Source organism: Malania oleifera, chromosome 11 (assembly GCF_029873635.1).
Source record: "Malania oleifera isolate guangnan ecotype guangnan chromosome 11, ASM2987363v1, whole genome shotgun sequence".
Taxonomy (NCBI): domain Eukaryota; kingdom Viridiplantae; phylum Streptophyta; class Magnoliopsida; order Santalales; family Ximeniaceae; genus Malania; species Malania oleifera.
This window is the reverse complement of record NC_080427.1, coordinates 34,145,930-34,158,154: the sequence shown is the minus strand read 5'-3', so window position 1 is coordinate 34,158,154 and position 12,225 is coordinate 34,145,930. Positions and strand designations below refer to the sequence as shown.

Here is a 12,225-nt window from a genome sequence, read left to right as displayed (position 1 = left end):
TATATTTGATAAATAAAGTGTAGTTGTGTTGGTGTGGAGATTGTGATTAATTGTTTGAATGTTTTATTAGCTGTGTGGTTGATTAAAGAGATTAAGTTGTTGTGTGATTTGTGAAATTAAACAAATAAATTAAAGAATTGGTTAAAAGAAATAAAGAAGTTAAGGATTCTTAAAAGAAGTTAAAAGAAAGTTTTAAAAGCCAATTCACCCCCCCCCCCACCCTCTTGGGAAGCTATTCTTAATTTCAATTGGTATCAGAGAGGGTCATAGTAAATCTTAACAAGTAACTATAGAAAGATCCTAATGGCTCACACATGCGTAGCTCCCTTTGGAGAGGGACAATCTTCGGTTAGGCCACCAATCTTTTGTGGACAAAACTATACATTTTGGAAAAAGAGAATGCAAATATACATTCAAACCATGGATTGGAAAGCTTGGGAGGTTGTCACGGATGGTAATCTAATTCCTACCACATTAGTAGATGGAAAACAAATACCAAAGGAAAAGAAAGACATGACTGAAAGAGATTATAAAATGCTGCAAATAAACTCTAGTGCCATGAATGCTCTATATTGTGCCTTGGATGCTAATGAATTTAATCGAGTAATGGCTTGTAAATCAGTTAAGGAAATATGGGATAAGCTAGAAGTTGCTTATGAAGGAACAACGGATGTTATGGATAATAGGGTTGATATGCTCACAAGCGAGTATGAAGCCTTTAAGATGAATCCGGATGAATCAATTACAAATATGTTTACTAGGTTCACTCACATAATCAATTCCCTAAATGCACTAAGAAAAACCTACACTACTTATGACATGATAAGGAAAATTCTTAGAGGGCTACCAACCGTATGGGAACCAAAAACCACTGCCATAACCGAAGGAAGAAATTTGAAAAACACTTCCTTAGATGAGCTTATAGGTTCTCTTCTCACATATGAAATGACAATGAATGATAAGAGTGGGAAAACCAAAGCCTAAGAAAAAATAGCCTTTAAAGCCTTAGAAGAAAACTTAAGTAGTGAAATGGATGAAGATGAAGAAGCCTTCATATCTAAAAAGCTAGCAAGGATTCTAAGAAGGAGAAACAAATTCAAGAGAAGAAATCAAAAATCTAAATTAGATGAATCCGAAGAAGAAGTTACCAAGAAATCAAAGAATAAAACTCCCAAATGCTACAATTGCAATAAAGCTGGACATTTGAAACCGGAATGTCTACTATTAAAGAAAGAGTCTAAAAAGAAAAACAAGAAAACCATGAAAGCCACTACTTGGGATAGTACAAGTAGTTCGGAGAATGAAATAAGTGACCAAGAGGTTGCTTATACGTGCTTTATGGCATGAGATAACGAAGAAAGCTCCTCAACTAAATCTTCAAATAATTCTTCTAGTGATAAATCAAGTGATGAGGGTATGCCATCTTATGATGAACTTCAAAATGATTTATTCAAAGTACATAAGATGCTTATCAAAGCAAATAAACAAAATACTTCATTGAAAAATAAGAATGAAAGTCTAATGAAAGAGTTAGAATTCTTAAAGAATGCTGAAATAGATAAAGACTCAAAACTCAAGCAATTAGAACATAAGTATGAATTAGCAATGAAAGAAATAGAATCCAAAAATCTTGCTGAAAAAGAAAACAACTTGAAAATTGAGAAACTAGAAAGCAAGAATGAACAAATGATAGAAGACCTTCGATCCCTATCCTCTATAGTATATGAGAAAGATATGTATATTTCTGGATTAGAGGATGGAATAAAAAAATAATCTCTAGAGTTAGAGAAATCACAAAAGAAGGTTGATAACACGAAAGAGATAGAAAATCTCAAGAGTCAGATTGAAGATAAAGATAAGATCATTCATAACTTCACTAAAGGAAAAGAAAATCTTGATAAGATGATTGACTTACAAAGAATGTCTTTAAATAAAGAAGGCATTGGTTTCAATGGAATTGAAAATAAAAAGAAAAATAATTCTTACATGGGATATTTCTCGAAAGAATCCAAAGACTACACTTGCACATCTTTTAATGCCTACACAAACACCATATGCTATCAATGCAAGAATGTATGTTTAAGAGGAAAGGTGTTAAAACCAAACAAGTATGGAAAATAAAAGAAACTTTCCTTGAAAAATCCTCCGGACTCAAGAAGATATGAGTACCAAAAGTGAAATAATAACTTCATACAAACATAAAGAAAATAGCATTGTTGGTTCAAAATCATAGGATGATTCTTTACAAGGCTTAAATTAAGAAAATATTAAGAAATAATCAAATTGAGCTTATTACTTAAGTACCTTGATTAAGAAAAAGATATTTGAGAATGAAAGTCTATATGTTACATGCTTACATGCCTATATGATAAGCTCCCTACTTATGAAATGTGCTGATATGCTATATGCTACATGAGTATGACTTGACTTAACTTGACTTATATTGAAAAGTATGGCTCACTATGTTGAAAATTGAGAATGAGATTATTGAGCTTAAGCATAAATTTTTGATATAAGGATAATTCTTGAACATGCATGATTTTAAATGAATCACATGGATAAACATACTGTTTTTTATCTATGAGCTATGAAAGATATAGTAGTTATATTGGTATCCATGAACTATACATTATGTGATATTAAACTTTGGTATCTATAAAGTATTTTTGATTTCACATGTTAAAAATTTCAATAGATATCAAATCTAAAAGCTCACTTGGTATCACAAAGTCAAATTATTTATGAGCATGATTATATCTATGAGCATGTTGTGACATTGATGATCTTAGCATGATATTGATATTTGATACATGATATGATTCAATATCTTACATAGGATGATAAAAGCAAAATTAATAACAAAACTGAATGTGTTGAATTCAAGGGGAGTGTCATGAATCATCAATCAATTGATATCATGAATCAAATTTTAAATTTTAAATTGGTATCATAAAAACCATCAAATTAATATTAGTAGGTATCTTGAATAAATGTTGTGAGCTACACACTACACATGCTATATTGACAAACAATAACTTGAGTGTGTACATATGTTTGGAATACATGGTTATTGATATGCTTAAAATGATTTGTATTTGAATTTAAATCACTTCTTTTCTTCTTGATTGATGTCAAAAGGGGGAGAAGTTGTGAAGTAAAAATTGAGCATGAACATTATATCTATTAAAAAGAAGAATTTATGAAATTAATATTGATTTTATTAAGATGAAGTTTATTGAAAGGGGGAGTTTTTTTAAGGCTTACTCACATTTTTACTCCTTGTTTGTCATCATAAAAAAGGGGGAGATTGTTGTTGGCCTTATAAGACTTAAAATCTTGTTATCTTGTTTTGATGCTAACAAAAAAGTGGAATTTAACGTATTTGTGTGAGTAATGTTGTTTCAGGAATCAAATATGATGAAAGTAAGGTCAAAGTGCTCACAAGGATCAAATGAAGCTTAAAAGAGTCAAAACATGGATTTAAAGATGATATATTAAAACTTGAAGAATATGAGGACATGAATGATTTGTTGAAAGCCAAGGACTGTTAAAGTCAAAAGAGCCAAAGAAAAGCAAAGTGAGGAAGTTCAAAGAATATGAAAGCTTGAAGAAACTATGGACTCAATCCAAGGACAAAGCATGAAGACTCAAGAATCTAAAATGTTAAAGTCTTAGAAGTTTTCATGTAAGTACTTTAATGTTTAAAATATTGTTTGAAATATTTTGAAACTCTTAGGTTAACTTCTTAGACCTAGATATCTTTGAAAATACTTGGAAAATATTTTTATAAGGTCAAAAATTATTTTAAAAGGATTAGAATCATTTTTGGAATGAAAAGCACAAAAAAGAGTTCTTCCAAATGATGTCAGTTTTTATACAGCTGCATTGAGGTGAATTTTTATATATCAAAATCTCATTATTTTAAAATGAGTTCAACATTAAAGTTGTAGGATTTGCTCTTAGATTTCTTTTGACACCAAGAACACCTAATTTGGAGTTATATAGAAAAAGTTATGGCTAAAACATTGAAACGGGGTTACTGTTGTTAGACATTTGAATACTGTTCACAGGAGGGACTTCAGATGACTGAACAAACGACCTCAGACATCTGAAGATTAAGTTTAGACATCTGAAGATTTTCTGGACAGAATATAAAGAAGGTAGTAGCAATTCAGACGTCTGAACTCGCGACTTCAGATGTCTGAACACTGTTCAACGAGCAAATTTTTTAAATTCTAATATTTTAAAATATAGTCGTTTAAGCTCTAAACTTTCTAAAATTTTGGGAAAAACTTAAAGGAAACTTTTGCAACATGGAAACAAGTTTGAAAGCCTATAAATACATGGTTTTGCAAATCAAAATACATCTAAGAATTGAAAAATCTGTTTTGAGAAACTGAAAGTACTCTTGTTCTTCCTAAGTTCTCTTGGTCACTCATTGAAAAACTCTTTTGCTGAGATGTTATGAAGTGCTAATCCTTCCTCCTCTGAATTCCTACTACTTAATCCTCATCTAAGAAGGATATTGGTGAATTCTACACTTGAGCTTTATTGTATTTTATATTGATATTTTACATTCAAGTATATAGTGCTGAAATTGTACTAACTTACTCTTTGAGAGAGTATATTTGTACACAGATCTTATCTTGTGTTTCTTATAGTTCTTTGACGTTCCAAGGGTTGTTTGGATCGTTGGCTAAGCAAGGAGACATTGCTTAGAGAGGCGAGTTCTAGCCTATGTAAGGAGTGACCGAACGAGGGAATATCGTTTGGAGAAGGCGAGCTCTAGCCTTAACCAAGGAGTGTTGTAATCGGTATTATTCCGTCCGTCAATAGAACTGAACTAGTGAATCCTTTGGTGGTTTGCCAAAGGCGAGAACGTAGGCTGGGTATAAGCCGAATCTCGTAAAAATCTCCGTCTCATTCTTTCTTTCCTTTACTCTTTATTTTTAGTGTATATTTAAATTGCATGGATGGTTTAAATTTGAAAATCATATAAACTACATATATTTGGAAATCAAATAAACTTAAGGTTTAATTTTGATTTGGGTTGCGGAAACCGAAAGGGAGTACATTGGTTACACCATATCTTGCGCAAACCATACGAGAGTACGTTACTTGGTTAACATCCCAAAGATAAATTTACCAAGAGTTTAGTTGAATTCTAAATATTGAGAAGAGTGTAGATATTATGTTGATTGAATGTTATATTGCACATCATATTGAAGAAGTAAAACTATATATACAGGGCTTACAATTTCATATCCAGGGCTGACAACAAAAAGTATATTGTGATTGAATGGTATAAAAGTTGGAGATTGATTGGATAGTGTTTGTATTCCAAGAGTGCTAAATCTTGAATGATTTCATCAACTGAATAATGCTGCAGTGAACTTATATTTGATAAATAAAGTGTGGTTGTGTTGGTGTGGAGATTGTGAGTAATTGTTTGAATGTTTTATTAGTTGTGTGGTTGATTAAAGAGATTAAGTTGTTATGTGATTTGTGAAATTAAACAAACAAATTAAAGAATTGGTTCAAAGAAATAGAGAAGTTAAGGATTCTTAAAAGAAGTTAAAAGAAAGTTTTAAAAGCTAATTCACCCCCTATCTTGGGAAGCTATTCTTAATTTCACATATAAACAGTACATAATTCATAACTGGTATAAACAATTATATCGTATCTGAATAAAACATGATTTATCATAACATACTTTAACATACTACATTTCTATACTGAAAAATCATCTTGTATACCCATATCATACTTGAATTATTACCCAAGATAGATAACTAGATAATGTCATGTCTTACCTCCCACGTGACATGATTGTGCGGCTCGAAGGCGGGACCTAACAATGGCTGGCCGACCATGCTTAGTCAAACATAGACGTGTAAGTATGATGAGGCTGTTCCACTTATGCTGGACTACCAAGGGAACTACGACATTCCCATAAAGCCACATCTGTAGTGATCTAAAAAAAAAATTAAAATTAAAAAAATTTTAAAAATTTATTATTAAAAAAAATTAAAATTAAAATTTTAAAAAATTAATTAATTAATAATAAATAAATAATAATTAATTAGATAATTTAATATAATATTATACTGAAATATAATATATATACATATATATCATAACCTAAAGGATACTGAGATCCTTCAGGCAGAAGACAGAGGTGCCCCCCCTTTTGTCTCCTCGTCCCCTCTCTCCTACTCTCCTCCATCTCGTCTTCGATATTCAGCTAATCAGAAATCCGAAAATACCATTGCGCTCTACTCGTTGCCACGGACACTTCTATTGGAGCTGATCTGTCGTGGGAGTAGCGTAGACATTTCTCCTGAGGTAAGGCCAATTTTCAAACTTACCTCAATTTCTCTTAAACTACAAGCCCAATTAACGAACGAAAATTGCTAGGAGATTCGTGAGGAGATTCTCTACAATCTAGTCGGAGCGGGTTTTCGAATTTGAACTCTGGGGTACCAATCCTAAGTCGGGGGTAAGTTTAATAATTTAGGTTTTATTAGGCTATTTAACGTATTCAAAGTTTAGGGGAATTTTAGGAGAAATTACTCTAAGAATTGTGATGAGTAATGTAGTGGAGTTTGAATTTCAGAGTTTCAAGAATTTTGAAGGTCGTGGGGCGTAGGCTAGGGTATTAACGAGTTTTTTCAAGAATCAGGTAAGGGGATTAAGTTAAGTTAGTAATTTTATGAAATTTGACCTAATTTAATTGTTATGTTTATATAATCATATTTATTTATTTATCTGAGAATTTAAATGTTATTTTAAAAACCAACCGTTCGAAATTGATTTTACAAACTTAGAATATATGGTATGGTATTTTGAATAAAATGAACGGTGGAAAACTTGTTTGTTTATATGGAAATGTTAAAATGTGGAAAATTGTGTGGTAGATGATTTAATTTGTATGGATTATTGTATATCTGGATTTGGGATTCTGAAATACTTAATTATTTTTGAAATATTGAATTGTTTAAGAAATATTGGAACTATTTATGAAATGCAGGTGTTTAAACTAACGGCCAGTGACCGGGTATTATTTGATTGGCTAAGGGCTAGAATTATTATTTGATGGCTGAGGGCCGAGTTTTAATTGATGGCTATATACAGGATTGTATTTTGTGGTCGGGGGCCAGGTTTTTGGAATAACAAGAAATATATGTGAATTGATATTTTAAATGGTGATTTTTATTATCTAAATTGCATGATATGTTTTATAAACCCTGGGGACCAGTGTATTGTGAGTACGGTACCGTTGCTAGTTAGACCATGTGCACCCACACTGTTCTGGATAGAATGTGGGGGGTCCAACCGACTGCCTGTGTGAGGTTGAAGTAAGGGCGTCAGATTTGCAGTTTTGCTTTGATTTGCATAAGAAATTATTTTTTTTAAAATTTTTTAAAATTAAAATATATTTTATTTTATTTCAATAAATAACTATTTCACCTCACCAAACAAGTCATTATTCTAAATATATCTAATTTGTTTATAAAATTAGAGCAACATAACACAATGAATTCTTATCTTGTATGTATTAATTTTTTTATTTTTGTTAAAGGTCGTACAACTCTCGGGTAAATAAAATTTGTCAGAGAATCATAATTTTCCCACCAAATAATAAATCCATGCCTTCCAATTCCAAATTATTCACCTAAAATATTTCTACTTGTCACTGTAATTGAAGATGAAACAAGTTTTTCACACCGAAATGAAACTGAAGATACAAAACAGAAGTAATGGGAAAAAAACTCCTATCTGTAATAATGACAGAAGCATTTAACATCATTTGCAGTAACACCCTTCATCAATTTTTTTTACTACAAATTAGGGCTTTAATTATAAATACAGGCCTTTATGCAAAATGTTCTCACATGCATTAGCAGGATACTAAAAATTGTATCAATCACCTCTAGTAACCACACAATGGAGTGGCGGATTTTATTCTTAAAAAAATTAAGTTCAAGCTGAAATCAAATGCTCTTTAGAAAAATACAAAAAATGAAATAAAAATCTTACCTCAATAGGGTTCCAAATGCAGTTTCCAAACAAGAAATCAAAACCAAAATAGTAAACTCTAAATCTTGAATAGAGAAGTGCTTCAAGTAAATTTGAAGAATCAATGAAAATACTTGAAATGTTGGGTAAGAAAAACATACTCCATTCCTACGAGTTTTATCGGTTACTCGATCGAGCTCAAATGGTCACGTGCTCCACCAACGGCAACCTGTTAGCCTCTGCCGTCCTCCTCTTGCCAGAAGCCCCGCTCTCTGCAACGTCCGTTTGCGAGTGACTGCTATGCAACGTTTGTTTGTGAGTGAAGAGAAGTGGAAATACCTGTTTGAATAGTCAAGACAAATTTCACTAGATGAAGTAGCGAGATTTGCCACGCGTAACACAGCGAACGACTATTCTATTTTTCAGGCAAATTTTGCTATTTTCTCTAGCGAGATTTGCTTTTACACATGTCAACACCCGAGTGCTTGAACTCTTTAAATCTTGCTACTTAGAGTAGCGAGATTGCGTTGGAGTTATTTTAAGAAATATTTTTGAGAATAGGATATTATTTAATATATTTTTTGGAAAAATAAAAAGGATAAATCGGAAAAAACTCGGTACCGATGGCTATGGCTTAAAAAATAGTTGAGACAGCCGGGAGTACCACTAGGCGTATACGGCGGTAGAATATAATCGCTCGACCGCCGTCATGGAGGGTTGGTATCAAGGCAAAGCTGCTCGCTCTGTAAAAGCCCAGACGAAATGGCGCCACTTGCTTCGAACTCAAAAGCCCATGGTTGAAGTGAGCAAATAACCCCAGAAATACCATTATGCAGTTTCTTCGCTTCAATGCCTTCGGTAGATTTTTCCTCTCCTCTATGAGGAAGGTTTCACTCTCTCTCTCTCTCTCTCTCATGGATGATAGCTGTGTTCTCTTGTTCTGTCTGTTAAAGTATTTGAACTACTTACAAATTTCTGGAAACTTAAACATGAAAAATCTGAGGATTTGGTTGTTATTCCGTTTTTTTATGTGTGCTTGTGTGTATTGGGATTTTTTTATGCTGTTAATATTTCTGAAATTGATGAAGAGACAGAGAGTAATACTGGTACAATTTGTGTCTCTTTAGTTGAACCTTATGGGGAGCTCGCGCCATTGGTACCTAAGTTAACAACACACACTTCTTCTACTTCAGCTTGTTTTGAGAGAAGAAGAGACCACTCCCCCTTTCCTAGTCATCTGGATAGGTTTGGGAGAATGCCTTCTCCGATATTTATTTGGAGATTCTTTGTAGACCCATTGCAGATCATTTACCTAGTTTTTGAAGTTGAGTAAGCATGGGCAGGATAATTATCATATCCACTCTAGTTTGATGCTATTCAATGAGTTTAATCTTACAAAATCTTAGCCTATGAAACAAACGCACCTTAAGGAGAGGTAGAGAAAGTGGATTAAAGTGGGGATTAGTGATGTTAGGGTTAAGAAGGCTAATATCTTATAGGAGATTGATTCTATATGGAGGTTGGAGAAATCAAGTAATTGGTCCAGGAGTTGGTTGTGAAGAGGGTGTTGCTGATCTGGAAGATTTGCATTTAAAGGAAGATATATGTTGGTGATAGAAAGTTAGATTAATATGGATCAAGGAAGGACGGTAAGTCTAGGTTTTTTTCTTGGTTGGGGGAGGATTCCTTTTTTCTTTGCTTTCCTATACATATTTCCTACAAGTCATAATATAATACAACGACAACAGCAACAACAACAACAACAACAACAACAACAATGACAAACCAAGCCTTTAGTCCCACTAAGTGGGGTTGCTACTTGAATCCTTTATCGCCAATTTACATGATCTTGGACAATTTCCTCTGACTAATTGAGGGCTATTAAATCCTTATTATCTCATTTCAAGTTATTTTAGGTCTACCCCTATACTTTTAGCTTGAGTTATTTTATGTGGGCCTTGCTCACTTGGTGCATTACGAAGGTGTCTTTACATACAAGGCAATTTAAATCCTAGGTGGCACATTTTGTTTTGTCACTTAGATCATAATGGAAGCTTGGGTTTTTAATCTTCTTATTCTTGCTCATTGTGTCCTAAGATGTTCCATTCATTCATTGGTCCCCCTAGGCTAGCCAAGATAGTGCCTTGCTTGATTATGTTAGTCTAGGCAACTTATAAAGTTGTGTTATGTTTTATTTCACCTTTTGAGAATGTGCAATTTATCAGCATGAAAGAAGAAGAAATAAGGTGCAAATAGGTTAAGTGAACCAACATCCCATGTATCAAAACAGCGGCAGAGCCTCAACCTAAACTCTGAAATGAAAAGGAGCAAGGAGAGGCTGAGAAGATTTAAGAAGACTAACTACAAACACTATTGGCAGTGCTCCGGTCTTCATGGCATGTCTAATGCCTATGATGATCTGCAAATGTACCTAAGCCGACACCTTTTTGTCTAGTTTTTGATTTCATATTCTAGATTGGAGATAAGTTGTTACTGTTGTCATTACAATATAAAGTTTTCCTGTCTGTGGTTTTAAATCACGGTTGCAGGTAGCGTAGCGTAACGGTAATGGGAAGTGGGAGTAGCGGATATTACATAACACGAAGCGGGTGTAATGGCTGTGAATTTTTTTCAAGCATGCACAACTTTGTGCACATTTGTGTATTTGCATGTTTTAAGATTTTAACCCTTCTTAGAAAGAGCTTTAGTATATTTTGGATCCTTCAGTTCAACCTAACTAAGTTGCTTGGTAAGGGCAAGAAGTTTACATTTTGTTTAGACAACCATTGACAGAAAAATTACATGTGTGTGTGTGTGTATTTATACTCATTGTTCTTATACGTGATAAATTCTTGTGTGCTAACTTAATTAATAAAACAAAAATACATTATACACTCCATTAATCTATTAGAAACATAAGGCATATGAAAAATACAAATATACAATAACTAGAAAAGAAAGAAGGTTGAAGTGAAGAATATATAACATAAATATCAAAATTTTAATATTATCAAAAAAAAATATTTTCCTAACAAGTTAGTATTTTCAAATTATTAATTAAGGCATCTTTTGTGAGTATTTTAAAAAATAGTAAATTTTGTATCATTATCATCCTCATCATAATCTTTCCCCCCTCTCGCCACATTGTATATAGAGGAATGATTTATGAAAAGTTGGGGGGGGGGGGACTTTTTGGGTGTAACAATCCTGTAGCACTATTACATAACGGTCATAGCAGCCTTTACGTAACGGTCGCGGTCCGTAATTGCCACTACGGCCATAATTTTTCTTCCCACCAATTTTGCGGTATGTAATGGTATTAGGAACCCAAAAATTGTTACGTAACAGTTCGCAACCACTATTTAAAACCATGTTTCTATCTAATATCCTAGCCTATAACCAAAAAACAATTAGAAAAAAATCTATTGGAGTAAATAAAATTAGTAAAAAGTCCCTCGATGGTCATACAAATTAATTGACGAGTTGGAACACCAAGAGGGGGAAAATGAAGAAGACGTGGTGGCGGAGGATCATGAGATCTGCTCAAGAAAAGCCAAACGTGTAGTGATTTTTACTGATAACCAGTAGAATACCGATACTTATACCAAAGATACTAATGATCCTGATCAAGAAGTGTCTTTGATACGTTATTTGTAACAATCGGATTTTCGTCCAAACATAATCAAAGGTTTCATGCGTGCTCAAAGGCATAAAACAGTCATTTGGGAACTGTTTCGAGCAAATGTACATTCCCCACTTTTTTTGGACGAAAACAAAATAGGTAAACTCTCTTTTTGAAATCTCTGGACTAATGAAACTACTTTTTAGAAATTGGATGTGGAAAGACACAAAATTCCAAATTTTGGATTATACGGAAGAAGAGACAAAAGAAAGGGAAAAAAAAGAAGAAGGCAAAACAGAAGAGAAAGCACGGATAGAAATAGCAGAAGCTTGGGATACCTTTCTATTTGCTCAAGTAATAAGAGTTCCATGTTAGTAACCCAATCAATTCTTAGAAAATATATTCTATTACGTTCATTGATAATAGCTAAAAATATTGGCCATATGTTATTATTTCAATTTCCTGAATGGTTTGAGGATTTAAAAGAATGGAATAGAGAGATGCATGTTAAATGTACCTATAATGGTGTTCAATTATCCGATACAGAATTTTCGAAAACTGGTTAACGGATGGTATTCAAATAA

At 32.9% G+C, this 12,225-nt stretch overlaps 1 protein-coding gene across 11 annotated transcripts in view; it reads left to right on the top strand.

Moving 5' to 3' along the window:
• The first annotated feature begins 8,644 nt into the window (after positions 1–8,644).
• The window catches only part of LOC131167806 (DNA repair protein recA homolog 2, mitochondrial), a 78,189-nt gene continuing 74,608 nt past the window's right edge, over positions 8,645–12,225 (top strand). For 5 of the 11 annotated variants that reach the window (XM_058126722.1, XM_058126720.1, XM_058126719.1 and 2 more), the window contains exon 1: positions 8,654–8,877. In XM_058126722.1, the coding sequence (XP_057982705.1) occupies positions 8,850–8,877 (28 nt within the window). In that variant the 5' untranslated portion in view covers positions 8,654–8,849. Of the gene's footprint in view, positions 8,907–12,225 lie in introns of all 11 variants that reach the window. The other 6 variants (XM_058126723.1, XM_058126721.1, XM_058126715.1 and 3 more) reach the window with 2 other exon arrangements.